The sequence below is a fragment of the Rosa chinensis genome, chromosome 7 (assembly GCF_002994745.2).
Source record: "Rosa chinensis cultivar Old Blush chromosome 7, RchiOBHm-V2, whole genome shotgun sequence".
NCBI lineage: Eukaryota > Viridiplantae > Streptophyta > Magnoliopsida > Rosales > Rosaceae > Rosa > Rosa chinensis.
The window spans coordinates 8,284,522-8,299,160 of record NC_037094.1 but is presented as its reverse complement, the minus strand read 5'-3'; the positions used below and the strand labels follow the sequence as shown (position 1 = coordinate 8,299,160).

General features: G+C 37.4%; 2 protein-coding genes across 3 annotated transcripts; one reads left to right on the top strand and one right to left on the bottom strand.

Annotated features, from left to right (window-relative positions):
• Nucleotides 1–575: 575 nt before the first annotated feature.
• LOC112175393 (transcription factor ICE1) lies at nucleotides 576–3,628 on the top strand. The gene is made up of 4 exons (XM_024313069.2): nucleotides 576–1,913; nucleotides 2,252–2,476; nucleotides 2,679–2,849; nucleotides 3,279–3,628. Exons 1-4 carry the CDS (start codon nucleotides 801–803, stop codon nucleotides 3,360–3,362), a joined length of 1,593 nt encoding a protein of 530 aa, XP_024168837.1. The 5' UTR covers nucleotides 576–800; the 3' UTR covers nucleotides 3,363–3,628.
• A 485-nt stretch (nucleotides 3,629–4,113) lies between these two features.
• Nucleotides 4,114–9,198, bottom strand: LOC112175392 (auxin response factor 2). Of its 2 annotated transcripts, XM_024313068.2 has the most exons (15): nucleotides 8,541–9,198; nucleotides 8,245–8,357; nucleotides 7,917–8,012; nucleotides 7,758–7,814; nucleotides 7,501–7,656; nucleotides 7,331–7,415; nucleotides 7,109–7,199; nucleotides 6,859–7,023; nucleotides 6,577–6,696; nucleotides 6,411–6,486; nucleotides 6,165–6,336; nucleotides 5,143–6,050; nucleotides 4,854–5,044; nucleotides 4,575–4,768; nucleotides 4,114–4,503 (listed from the first exon to the last, which is right to left on the bottom strand). In XM_024313068.2, the coding sequence occupies exons 1-14, from the start codon at nucleotides 8,689–8,691 to the stop codon at nucleotides 4,621–4,623; spliced, it is 2,529 nt and encodes an 842-aa protein (XP_024168836.1). In that variant the 5' UTR covers nucleotides 8,692–9,198; the 3' UTR covers nucleotides 4,114–4,503; nucleotides 4,575–4,620. The 2 variants fall into 2 exon arrangements, with proteins under 2 accessions (XP_024168836.1, XP_024168835.1); XM_024313067.2 differs by having other exon boundaries at nucleotides 4,116–4,768.
• Nucleotides 9,199–14,639: the final 5,441 nt, after the last annotated feature.

The window sequence follows — 14,639 nt, the reverse complement described above, 5'->3', positions numbered from 1 at the left end:
TTCATTCGCGTAACAGAAACACAATTAATAGTTCATAAACTTACTCGAGACACTCCATTTACCTACCTTCCATATTCTTAATCTGGTAAAAAAGTGATTTAACGGTTTCTTTCAGAAATTCAAAGTTGAATTATGAGTTTGTTAAGACAAAAAAAGAAAGAAAGAAAAAAGGGTTTGAACACAAAGCATTGTTACTTAATGGAGAACTCCAAAAACGTAACCAACTAAAAAAGCACTAATGCCCTTTCAAAAAAAAAAAAAGCACTAATGCTTTCAAATTTTCTCTACTTAACTCCCTATCATCATCACAAACATCCACAATCAGTTGAGATCTCTGCAAATTACAGAGCACCTTTGCAGGAATTGAGCTTCCCCTACACAGCTTGCAGTTAAACAGAGCTTAGCAGGATGGAGAAGTTACCTATGTTAGCTTTTGTGATGCTTATCCTTCCTGAGTTTCACTAACCGTTAAACCTGCAGCAAAAACAGAGTAATCATTACATAACTACAAATGAGTGATAAGGTTGATGGGGGTGTTGAGGTTAGAATTAGATTAGAGAGAGAGAGAGACTAGTACTAATGTTGTGTGAGTGTGTAACGTTCCAAAGGGTTGGGTTGGCGTGTCAAAAACCGGTGCCCTTTTCCTTCTGCAACGTCCATTTGACCTCTTGCTTAAAACCCCATTTCCTTATCTCACCACAACAACCCAACTCAATGACCTAAGCTGAGCTGAGGTTACCTCTCTCTACTCTGCTTCTCTCAGAAAAAACCCAGCTAGCTCCAGCAATCGAGTGTTGGAAATGCTGCCGAGGCTCAATGGGGTTGTTTGGATGGAGGACAGGGAGGACAGAGACGCCGGCGAGTGGGCCAGAACCGCCGCGGCGGCCGGCGCAGGGAACAGCAAGGACGAGATGGGTTCTCTGTCGAATTTCAAATCCATGCTGGAGGTTGAAGACGAGTGGACGTACATGAACAACAATGGCATTCAGGGCCATTCTGACGTCAGAGACTTGACGTTCTCGCCCAGCTTTGCTGACCCAGAAAGCTTGCTGCTCAACCAAGTGGACTCTTCGTCTTCTTGTTCTCCATCTTCCTCTGTTTTCAACAACCTCGACCCGTCTCAGGTTCACTACTACCTGCCTCAGAACCCATCGTTGTCTTCTCTGCTCAATGCTGTGCCTAACAACCCTCTGGACCATGGCTTTGATTTGGGCTGTGAAATTGGGTTTCTTGACAACCAAGGCTCCGGTGGTGGTTCGAGTTTGATGAACAGGGGAGGTGGGGTTTTAACCGGGTTCAATGATTTGAGCTCCAACACCCACATGCAGGCTCAGAATCTGTGCTCCAATTTGCAATTCTCAACCACCCGTTTGCCTCATTTGCTTGAGAATGGTAATAATTTTTCGGGTTTTCGGGGTGTTGATGATACTTCAGGCAATGCTTTGTTTAGCAATAGGTCTAAAATGTTGAGACCCCTCCAGCCCTTATCTTCTGTGGGAGCACAGCCGACTCTTTTTCAGAAAAGGGCGGCGCTGCGGAAGAATTTGGGTGGACTGGGATCCGAGGGGGGACTGGTCTTGAGTAACTATGAAGGGGATAAGGGGAAGAGGGACATGGGGGAAGAGAATGAGAAGAAGAGGAAGTTTAGTGGTGGAGATGATGGCGAAGATTTGAGTTTCGATGGCTCGGGTTTGAACTATGATTCAGATGAGTTTACTGAGAATACTAAGATGGATGAGAATGCCAAGAATGGTGGCAATAGCTCCAATGCTAATAGTACTGTTACTGGTGGGGAGCACAAGGGGAAGAAGAAAGGGTTGCCTGCTAAGAATCTGATGGCTGAGAGGCGCCGCCGGAAGAAGCTCAATGATCGGCTGTATATGCTGAGATCTGTTGTTCCAAAGATCAGCAAAGTAAGAATTCATTTCACATTACACCATTTTTATTGTGATCTCGAGTGTGCATTGATTTTATGTGTTATGTCATGAGGTCCTCAAGATTCATAAGCAGATGTTTTTTTTTTTTTTCTAGCCTTTTGTCATTTGATAGAGCAACTTCTCTACAATGTTTCAAAATGATGTAGTTCAAAGCAAAATTTGGTATTGTATGATGAAGAAAGCTTCATATGTACTTCTTCGAAGTTTTGGCATCGTAGACAAAGAAGCTACGAAAGAGAAGGCTTTTTGAGTTTTATGTTGTTCTGTTTCATGAATATTGTGTGATCAAGTAACAAGTTTTGTTGTGCTATCAGATGGATAGGGCTTCTATCCTTGGGGATGCAATTGAGTACTTGAAAGAACTTCTGCAGAGGATCAACAACCTCCATAACGAATTGGAGTCGCTCCCTCCCGGGTCTGCATTGACACCTACCGCAAGTACTTTTCATCCTTTGACACCCACTCCACCTACTCTGCCTAGCCGTATTAAGGAAGAGCTTTGCCCCAGCTTACCTAGCCCGAATGGCCAACCTGCAAGGGTAACATTTTCGGAAGTTCTTTCTTATTATAAATGTTCTAGTTAAGAGTATATGTTCTATGCCTTCTAGTCAATCACTTCAGGTGATTTTACTTAAATATCAGGGATGACAAGTCACTATGTTCGTTTAGATTAATGACTGTTATAGTGCCACTATCTTATCAAAATTTCATTGCAGTGTTCTAATGTTGATAATCATGTAGGTTGAAGTAAGGCTACGAGAAGGCAGAGCTGTGAACATCCACATGTTCTGTGGCAGAAGACCTGGTCTCTTGCTCTCCACTATGAGGGCTGTAGATAATCTTGGTTTAGACATCCAGCAAGCCGTCATTAGCTGCTTCAATGGGTTTGCCATGGATATATTCCGGGCTGAGGTAATATTACTTTCAGTCATCTTTTGTTTCTACAATAACATTCCATTAATATTGTCATTGCTTAATATTGTTGCGAGTAATACTCTCTTATCAGACAGTCTAGTGTACATGTTATGTTAGATATGTTAAGACTGTTTATTCAAACAACAATTCAGATATTCAATCCAGCTGGTCAATGGATTAGAATGACGGTTTAAAACATAACACGTCAAATTGTCTCGAGAGCAAAACATTTTCCTAAACGAGAAATGTATCACAGATTCAGAGTCCACTAATTCAAATAAGAGTTCCACTGGTCAACTGGTTTAGAATGACGATTTAATACGCAACATTTCAAACTGTCTCGACAATATTACATCTTCCTTAGTAAGAAATTTTTTATGCTCTTACTAAATAAGAGTGAAACGACTAACTTCTCTTCGTTTTCAGCAATGCAAGGAAGGTCAAGACGTCCACCCTGAGCATATAAAGGCAGTACTCTTGGATTCAGCTGGGTTCCATGGCATGATATAGGTTGCAGCAGAACAACAAACTGAAGTTGCTTTACCAAGATAGGAGAGGAGTCGTGCAATTTCTCCACCATGTTTTGCTAGCCAAAGCTCAACTGTGCCATCATCACATTTTAATTTAGCAGCTATCGAAGAAACTTTGTAGGTTTGCTTTGTATCATGGAAATTCAGGTTCTTGGTGCCACTGCCACCTGAATTGAGTGAAAGTTTGTAATTCTGAGCCTTTTCTTCAGGTTCTTAATAAAGTGTTTCTTTAGAACTATTGTGTTATCAAGTCCTGTAGTGAACAAAAGGCCCATCTCAAATCAATGGAATCGGGCTTCATCCCCGGTTGCTCGAATTCTGGGCTGGTCCCTAGCCCGGAGCTAACTCCAGTGACGTAATGCGGTTGAGATTCTGAGGATAAGATTACGAAAACAGAATGAGAGCTCAATGGTCCCAATCCAGATCATAATCACGAGGGATGAGATGTTTTTTTGTGTTCGCAAATACTTTTGCCCATCATCCTGAATATTCCCAAGGGAACATGACTTCTTTTACACAACGACCGTTCGTACTGTCGGTGAGAAAAAAGGGCGCGTCAAGTTCAAGTTTTCCCATTTCATGTCCAAAACTAGAGAATGAACCAAAGCAAAAGCCGAACTCACAGGACAGACACATGCATCTGCTGATCGGAAAAACACAGGCTAGCCTAACTCACAAACCTTCAACAGGATTGCAATGGCAGAAACAGTATTGTAACAAAGAAGTCAACAGAAACTGAAAACTTAAAGATAATTTCTTCATCAACCCGAAAAGCAGAAAATTAGACAATCTGCGCACGTACTTATATTACAAGGCAGGAAAATAAGGAGATAACTGTACAAGGTGGAATTGTTTGAGAAAGCAAGTCTCACAGGACCTTACTCGAAACTAGGGTGTAACTAATATTTATCTATACCTATATAACGCAGACAATTCAAGATACTAACTCCAGAAACATGCCCAAAACTGGATAAATCACGTGCCTTCTACCCGGGACGTATCAGGTGAACTTGAAGTCCAATAGAGAAACGAGCTGACATCAATCTCGATTAGTTCATATATCTGAATAGTTTAATAGCACTCTGACAAAAGAACTGTGAATATGATCACCCCCCAAAAATCTACAGAACACCAGTGAAACCGTGATAAATGGCTTAAAGCATCTCTAGTCGAATAATAGATCTAGTCATACCTACAACCAGTCCTAACACTTCTCAGGCATAGATGCTCAAGGAAGGTCACTGAGACTTCCCCTCTCTTGCATCCACACCCTCAGCAGGCATTGCTGGGTTCTCCTCCCCCAGTGACGTTAAGGTCCCGGGGTTCATTTTCTGAACCTCCTCTCTCGTGTAGATAAAAATCTTCCGGACTATGCCACAAAATTCCCTGGTCACAATGAAAAACAGACATCAATCAACTTAAATAAGCAATACATTAAGCATTTTCAGATCCATGCAAGATAGCTACTTACTGCCATGGATCATCTCCAACAAGCATCATGTCACCCTCATCATCAGTATAAACAATCAGCCAATTCTTTTTTGGGGCCATTAGTTCACCACCAAATTCAAACAATTGGTCCAATTCAGCAATCAGTTCATCATAGTTGTTGAACTTTGTAAGATCAACGGACCTACCAAGTGCAATACCCTGCTTGTGAACCTGTACAAGTAGCAAAACATTCAGTTCTGCTTCAGTATATTGTCAACAGAGTTTTACATAATGTCCAATACTATATGTAGATAAATATATATATATACCTTTGTGCAACTCCTAGTTGAAGAGCCTTGTGCTTTACCCTGAACATCTCTGGCATGCTGCTGAGAAGTTTGTTTATCTGACTCATTAACAGCTAATAAATTATCCACTGACTTTAGTCCCCTTGACTTTTCCAACTTCTGGTCAGACTCCAAGGCAAGTGCTTGGTTATGACGAGCTGATTCATTCATTCCAGGTCTCTGTGATGAAGTTTCTGGTGTTATGAGGGGAATGCCAAAGAGCTTGCAGCTTCCATCTTTAGGTTTAACAGGCTCATGTTTCAGTACTGGCATATGCTTTGGCATGACTTCCCGTGCATTCGCTTGACTCTCAAAATGAGATGGGGGTGGTGGAGGCATCATCCAATTTCCTTGCGGTTGCTCAACTCTATGAACATGGTTAACAGAACGATCATTCAATCCACCATATCTAACATTCTGTTGGGGTTGGTAAGATGCATTGCCAATAGGAACCTTCTGATTAGAGTCCAAGCTAAGTGACAGCGATGAGGGTAACATGGACCATGAATTCAAGTTAAACTTGCCTTCCTGATCCAGTGAATGCTTTCTCATTGAATTAGCAGATGCTACTGCTTGATCAACAAAGGGCTGACAGATACCATGTGAGGCATCACCATTAGTACCAAAGCCTGAGAGCAAATCTGTGTAGGTTGGCTCATGTCTCCCTGAGGGCATCCAGTTATCTGCACTGGAAGCAAATCTTCTTGAACCAGACACTGCATCAATCCTCTCATCATCAACCGAAGCTGGCCATGCAGTAGACTTTTCAGCTGTATCAGACTCACTCTCCACAAAACTGCCTCGCAAGGTCGAGAATTCTTGACCTTGCAATACCCTTGAATACCCACCTCCTTGTAGTACAGGGTCTACCGTTACTTTAGATGATCCTACTGAATAACAATGAAAAGGAAAATTTAGTTCTTTCGAGTAGGAAAAAACTAACAATGTTCTGGACCTAACTACCCAGGTATCTAAAACAGATTGCAATGGCAGTAAGACTATACCTTCTCTTGTGAGAACCGAAGAGTCTGGAGAAGAGGGAACCATGTTTGGGCGCGGCCTCTTTGGTCGTGGCATGGGAAGAGGATTTAGTGCAGGTGGAGCAAGAGCAGGCTCTATTTTCCAAGATGAAACTCTCTCTGGACGAGGTATGGTTGAATTTTCATCCCATCTCACCTTTAATAAACATAAGAATGTTAGTTTTCGCATGTGAAGAACAACATAACAAGCTGCCTTCAGAATTTTACTACCTTAAGGGACCTCCATTTAGAATCTCGCCACCTTTTCGGGTCAGCATCTTCAATTCCAATTATGGTGCCAGTAAACCTACAACATTATCGAATATATTACACATTTTCTTGAAGATAGATAGAAAGTGGAAGAAGACAAATAAAAAGCAGCATCCATTACACATACCTCTGCTCTGGAGCTTCTTCACCTTCGAACCTCATCTTAAACCTCATCCCTATAGAATAGTTGTTTTTCACAGACTCCATGTACTGATCAAATGGAACAATGAACTCAGCCGGGCTTGTCCTGTACCAGAACATATAAACATGAAATAAGTCTTAACAAATCAAGGGGGAAGTGTTGCAATTGTCACACCAATACAACCGCAAAAAATCTGGTATGTATACCAACTATAAATGTTGAAGTAAAAAGTTTAAGCAAAATAGTTTGAACCAAATAAAACCACACCTTGGCTTGTAGTAGACAGTGAACATGGTTCCTGTCATAATGGCATGCCATGCAGTTGCCAGCACACCAAGGTGCATGCTGTGACTAGATATTACTGAAGATGGAACATTGCCCTGCTGTCGCATTGCACGTCTAACACCAACACGGAGCTCCCCATTTTCACCCCTAAAGTAAGGCAACGGTCCATTATCAGAAAGAAATTGAGGAGCAAAAGAAAATAAAAAAAAGATCCCAACTGCAAGTCACTAACCTTAGAAATATAAATGCATCCCCTGCAACAAGCCTCTTGGAGCTAACGAAAACACTCCAACCACTTTGAAGCAGATGCCTCCTTGGTTGACCTGTCATTCCCATCATGACGGTAATTTAATTAAAGAAGATGTAATGCCTACTTGTCGACAACAAAGCAAATCGGATTAAACTACTTGTCGTCAAATTGTGCATTATTGTAATTCTATCTCATATCAATTACCTCGGAAGATATGTCGGAAGCGCCACTCATTTCCATGTAAATCTTTGGCAACCAACTCCTGGGTTGGAGGTTGACGAGACATGTCCTGCAGAGAAAGCCACATTAGAATATAATCTACCTGGCAAAATGGAAGGAACACAACAAACAAACTACTTGCTAAAAAAACCAACCAGTTGTGGAAGGCATTCATCCGCATGCCGCCTTAGAACAGAAAATCCTCCATGAGTGCTCGTGTCTGAGGCTGTTAAGGTCTTACAGAATGAATGTACTTGAAATCTTGGCGGCGGAGGTGGGGGAGGTTCCTTCTCCACAGCATTCTCATCTTGCTGGAATTAAAAAGAACATGAAAGTGTCAGAATCAGATCCCTTGTCGATGCAAATACAATCAAATCATTGTACTGATCCGTATCCTCCAAACGAAACTTACAGTTGGCTCAGGAAGTAGTGTCACTTGCGCAAATACCTCATCCGTGTCAGGCTCAGCCTGTAATTCAATAGAAATAAATTAATTAGTTTGCCAAGCTAATTTTAAGTGCATAAGCTGAAAATCCAATAACTAAACACCTTAGAAATGGACAATCCGTACCTTCAACTGAACATTGATCACCTTGCAAAGTATCTTCGGTGGAAGATTATACACTGGCATCTGCTGGTCAGCCACCTGATTAGTCGACGCCTCCACCTGAACACCCAGAAAAACAAAATTCAAACAATTAGCAACCTCCCCAACAATTACCCACAGCACCTCCAATTCACATCGATACGCAATGAAAATCCATGAATATATACCAAAAAAAAAAAACACATATCAACCATAAATCTGGTCAAAAAAGCTCGGAACCCAAAGAAAGGTGGAAAGAAAATGAAAGGGGTTGAAACAGTAGGCAGAGACCAGAGAGAAATAAAAAGTCGACCTGCTCGATGTGTCCCTGAGGGAAATAAAAGACACGCTCCCCTTCACGCGGCACAGTCACGAGCGGCCCGGCGCAGGCGTGCCACAGCTCCGTGTAGAGTGCAGTTTCAGCATCTACAGACATCAAAATCAACACAGCAAAATCAGAAAAACAAACCTCATCACATGGAGCGACTTTTTTTTTTTTTAATATAATATATATATTATTTTTTCGGGCCGAATTATCATCACATGGAACTACTTGAAGAAGAAAACCACAGACAAAACTCTGTCACCGAAAAAGGAAACCGGAATTACCTCTGCCGGCCGCCGGGACAGTGGAATGACCGTTCTGCCCCTCCGCGGCATTATTCCTGCCGTCGTTGTGGTCGCTGAAACCCGAAGAAAAGCTCTCTCCTCCTCTCTGGTTTCCTCCGTTGTCCTTTATCGAAACCTCCGATGACGTCATTTTTCAAGGCCCTTCAACACAGATCTCTCATCTGCGACACTAGGCTCATCAATCTCCCACCTCTCTCACACACACCGTGAGATCTATTCGCCGGAGCCCCGATTCCTTCAACCACTGAAACAATCTAATCACTCCTATCTCTCTCACACACCTCAAATCGGTTTTACGCCTCAAACCTCACTATATAACCCGTCTCTTTCACACACCTACAATTTTGACCTATCTGTCTCCTCTACTAGCTTCACGAATACCCCAAATTTCAGACTCCGAAACCAAACCTCGCTCAAATCTGGACCAATCCCCTCGATTCGACCGTCAATGTCCGCCGCTCTCTCTCCTCTATCTCCCTCTGCAACTCACGGCGTCTGTTTCCTTCCTTCACCACAGCTCTGCGCGCCAAACCCGCCTTCAAGCTCTCTCTCTTCTCCTTTTTTCTTTTTCTCTCTCTCTCTCTCTCTGCGTCTCCTCTTTCTTTGAGTCTACGAGTGTCTGAAAATGGGGGCTTAACCTCAGTGGTCAAAACAGCGTGCAATGATTTTCAACCGCAGTCAATTTCTAACCATTCTAAGAGCGAGACCCGGAATCACCGGTGACCTAGCCCTTTGTTACCGGCTACAGCCCGCTGGCCCAGTCACCAAGCCCCATACAGCGACAACCCCGATTAATAATGAAGGCGGCTTTCGGGACAGCAGAAACGCCGTTTGCGCTCTCCGTTACCAGGTGTCGCCCAGTTATTGAGGGGCAGGTAACGACGTTAAGTGAGAAAAAGTTGTTGTGTTTTAATTGGGGAAGTGGCATTGTCGTGCTATTAACGGGCAGGCTTGGATGGATGAGGAGGGTAACGAGGGGTCGTACTTAAATACCCACTCCCCTTTTTCCGAGTGTGCGCTTCATAAACCATGGTTACTTTATTTATTTTTTTTCTTTTTTTAAGTTCTATAAAGAAAATTATCACTTTTTTAGTTGTATAAACTTAGTTGGTTTTATGTTGGTTTTACTTTCTAGTCACACCTCCATTATTTAACTCCTAAGATTCTTTAACCAATTACAATCGAACATTTACAAATTTTTTACTGCATTATTGTCTTTGAAGAAATATATGTCACAATCTGTGAGTAATACTGGATAAACGATAGTAGGTGAAGATAACTTACATGATGCAATCTAGATGCCACGATAGTGAGCAATGAAGATAATCATTTCGTTTTGAGTAATGAAGATAATCATTTATTTTATTTTATTTTTATGACTTGTACCGGGAAAATCTGACAAGTCGATTGTGTAAATAAATTATTTATAACAGTGTACCTTATTGTATTGTATTTAGTGTCCATACAATTAAACTCACTGGATAAGATATTTTCTAAGAGATATTTTGTACTGTCTCCTTCCTAGCCATAAAAGTTGGAAAAGAATACTCAATACTGATATGGAAAGATAAATTACATTGTTAATGTAACCATTAAGATATTTTCTAAGAGATATTTTGTACTCTTACCTTCCTATCCATAAAAGTTGGAAAAAAGTATACTCAATATTGATATGGAAAGATAAATTACATTGTTAATGTAACAATTAAGAATGGTCATATATTGGCCAAGCGATGAATCACATCATCATTAATATTCTTTCAAAGATTGTCATTATAATAGTCATTATAATGACCTACCATTTTTACTAAATCGTGGTGTACGTTATTAAGCAACGCTCTTATTATTGTTTTAGGGCCCTATAAAATAAGTAAGACTCCAAATTATGTTTATTTAAACTTTGGAGCGTAGATTGATATAATACGAAATAATTTGCTTTAATTTGAGAGAAAATAAATTAATCTTACTTTAGGGTAATCACAATTTGTCTAATAAGAAAGAAATAAATCCTTCCAAAAAAAGATATGAATAGGCTTAGTTAACCCACCTGCCTTGCCCTGATTATAAGATTACAGGAATTTAGCTCTTATTGATTGTCTGTGAGATTTAGTAGGTAATCTTATTTGGGGACGTAATTAAATTGAGGTTTTGCATATCAAAGAATTAATAATCGGATCTATACTATTAATTAAGAAAATTTAATTTGTTTGTCATATGGTAGGTTTTTTGGTGTCTTTATTTTTATTTATTTATTATTATACAATAACCCGTCTTTTTTTTAGCTAAATTCAAAATCTTGTACATAACGACGTCAATGCAAAACACATGAAATAAAATTAATTTAAAAGACTCGTCAAATGTGTATCTCTAGTATAAATGTATAATCAAACGACACATAAAATAGCTCAGTTTGTACATTAGTAATGTCAATGCCGACAATACAAAACATAAGAAATAAAATTAATTTAAATGTGTAAATATTTCTAATGCAGTCAGACTGGGCATGAATATCTCGATATTTACATCACCAACATAGTATGCATGATGGGTGAAGTGTAGGTCCATGATGGGTCATGGAAGTTATTATAAATTTTTTTCTTCGTAGATTATTTTTCTCCATAATTAAAAGTGCTCTAAAAGAAAAAAGAAATCAAGTAAAGATAAAAAGGTAATATTCCTCAGTTTCTTTTTTTAGTTGTAATAGGTAATTTTCCATGTCAGAACAGTAAAAAGGTAACTCCATAACGGGGGGAGGCATATCGCTTGACACTGGAAGCTTTAAATTCCCCTTTTTATTTTTATTTTTAAAGTTTGTTGGGAAAGAAAATGAACAGGGGCCCACGTGTATTGTCTAATCGCTAGTGTGTATGGTCTAAAGCAACAAACGGAGGAATCTCAATCTCTGTCCGGGAAAAGGTCATATTATATTAATTAGTGCTAAAGTTAACATTAAAATTAAAATTAGAAACACTTTAATTACTGTCCATATATACGCGGCTCTCTCCCCTTTTGAAACATCAAAACGGTTCGTTTCCACCGCAACCACATCGCTCAAGTCCCGAGGCGGCATCATCTTGACATTACCTTCACACTTTGTCAGGATCAGAATTCTGGGGCTATCTACGCATCGCCTCATAAATACTGTTAGACTTGACTTATTAAACTATTTATCTTAAAATTTATTTTATGCATCTATAAGAGCAACTCCAACAAATTAGGAGCCTCTTTTGCTCCAACAAATTTCATATAATTATCTCTATTTTATGAAAAGTGAGGAGAAAGAAAACAAATTTCTCTATATTTACAGCAAACTCCAAAATTTTAAAGAATAATATAGAGATTTTATAGATTAATGTAAACTAGGGAATCTGTTAGAATTTGGGAAGAAAAATAGGCTAAACGTTTGACTTTTACTTCTCTATAATACAAAAATTATAGGGAAGCTGTTGGAGTTGCTTTAAGTGATTCGACACTTATAAGATGATTTCAAACTTAATATTTATATTTAATATTTTTCTTTAATAAATAAAATGTGAATTACATTTAATTCAGCGGTTCATTTATGTTGGTATAAGTGTACGTCGGTGCTTTGAATCATTTCCTCCATTTTTGTTCCTCTTTTACCTCTTTTACAAGAGAATTTTCTTTTTTGTTATAATACATGAGAAAATTATTTGTTCACTACCATTTGATTAAGTCACGTAATTCTTAAAATATAGTCAATTTTTTAATTATGAACATTAATAAAATATCTATGTTCGGTAATTCATTTTGTATTCGTTTTTTTAATATTTTTTCACACACACATGGGGTATCTTGGAAGAATCTTCTCAAGTGTTCCCGTTACTTTGGGTTAGGCTGATGCTAAAGTTAAAGGGTATATGTGTGTGACAAGTGAGAGAGATTTAGCGATCAATTATTTAGCAATTAAAGAAATCATTCTGTTTAAAGGGTGATTCTAAACTTCTAGTTGGACCTTCAAATTTGATATTAGAGGTCCAAATTTTTTGCAATTATTAATAGACTTTGTAAATCATATAAAAAGACAAATAAGGACAAATAGATAAAAATGCAAAAAAATTTAATAATAATAAAATAAAATACTCTTCTTACCTCCCTAAATATAACATTCAATTAATTTTTTTTCTTCATAATTTCCTTATATTGCCTATATAGTTTTATAATTTATCTAAAATAATTATGTAAAAATAATAATTATCATTTAATACAAAATTAAATTCAAAACAATTTGGAATTTCCTTAAACTAAATTCATTGAATATTATGATATAGTTATTACTCGATCTTCCAACCAAAAACTCTTGAAATCATTCTTTTAGCAAATTCAGAGGGATTCTAGCAACATCTCAAGATTGAGAACTAGCCTTCTGATCAATTTTGATGGAGAAGAGACTTACTCATAAGAGAGCAATATCATGTGATTTTGATTCATTTTTCTTCTCGTGGTTGAAGATACAAATAAAAAGTAGAGTAACATATTGTTGTATCTCATGTTCATGGGTGTTTTGGTAAAAATAAAGAGGTCTACTTAGCTTTTCACATATTCTAAAAAGTAAATTACACGTGTATTAAGTATATTCTAAAAAGTAAATTACACGTGTATTAAGTATTGGAAGTCCAAGTAGCAGATTTGGTGATCAAACTAGAACCACCTTTGTTTAAATTTTGATCGTATTGTTGAGGCTAGAAATGATAAGTACATGTCTATAAGTAGCTAATATGCATGTGACATAACACATGAAAATAGGACATAAATGTGTGTGTGCTTGAGCCAAACTTTGGTTGTACAATTTTCTGATTCTTTTGGTGAGAAGTGTGACAACTCACCACTCGAATTTAATGGATGGAAATTGAATAACACATGTGGGAATTTCATACTCAGATCAAGTAAAACTTCCATCATCTAATATGTTGTGAGGCTACTTAGGGACCAACATATTAAAGTGAAATAGTACAATTTGCCTAACTTATGGACTATACATTTGGCCATTTTAATTTTAATTTTTATCATATGTTAAAGAAGTCAGAGTGTTTCTATTGGGACCTCTAAATCTACTCATTTGACCTCACTCTATTATGAATTATTAAATAACAGATATAACATACTATAAAATTATTATTAAGGACAATAATTATACCAAACAAAATATTATATTGATTTCCTCTAGACTTTCCAATTCAATAATATTAGATGGCATTCTTTATTATTTTCCTTATCTATTTTCATTTTCTAATTCCACTACATTACTCATTAAAGCATTCATATATATATATATATATATATATATATAATAAGACTTAAAACTATAATTAAGAACCTGTGACATAAAAATGTATGATATACATGTTGAACGCATATTGGTGAGGGAAAACAAAATAATCATATTATGACCTAAATCTAAGTCTATCCATTATATTTGCAAAACAAAAAAGAAAAGAAAAAACAAATTGAGCTAGCAATTTAAAAAAAATATAAACAAATATTTAAATAATTAATCATGAGGTACATAAAATAGAGAAAATAATTAATCTTCATTATTTTTTGCACAACTAAAAAAAAAATTTAAAAAAACTACAGCATAGTTCATGTTATTTTCTTATTGATTATAAATTAATTTTTAAAACTCAATACCTAAGAGATTTATGTTGTCTGATTAAGGAATGTATATATAATTAAGATTTATATAATACTTAAACCATTGATATGACTAAGCTTTTTATTTTAAAGATAATAGTTTATTTGCAAACTATATGAGTGATGTTAGAGCATTTTTAGCAGACTCTCTATTTTGGTTCCTTAGTTATTTTATAGAGCATGTTTAGCTTTTTATATATTTTAGCAGCTGTACCAGACTCCTAAGTGACACTCTATTATAACATTTAGCTATCTCACTCATAAATATAGAGAGCGAGATGAGGCTCTCTATAATTTAAAACATTCATTTTAAGTTACTTGATGTAATTTATAAATACATTTAAACTATTTAATATTCCTTTAAAAATAATATAAATTCAAAACTAGCTAAAATAGAAAGCACTGATGCATATGTATTTCTAA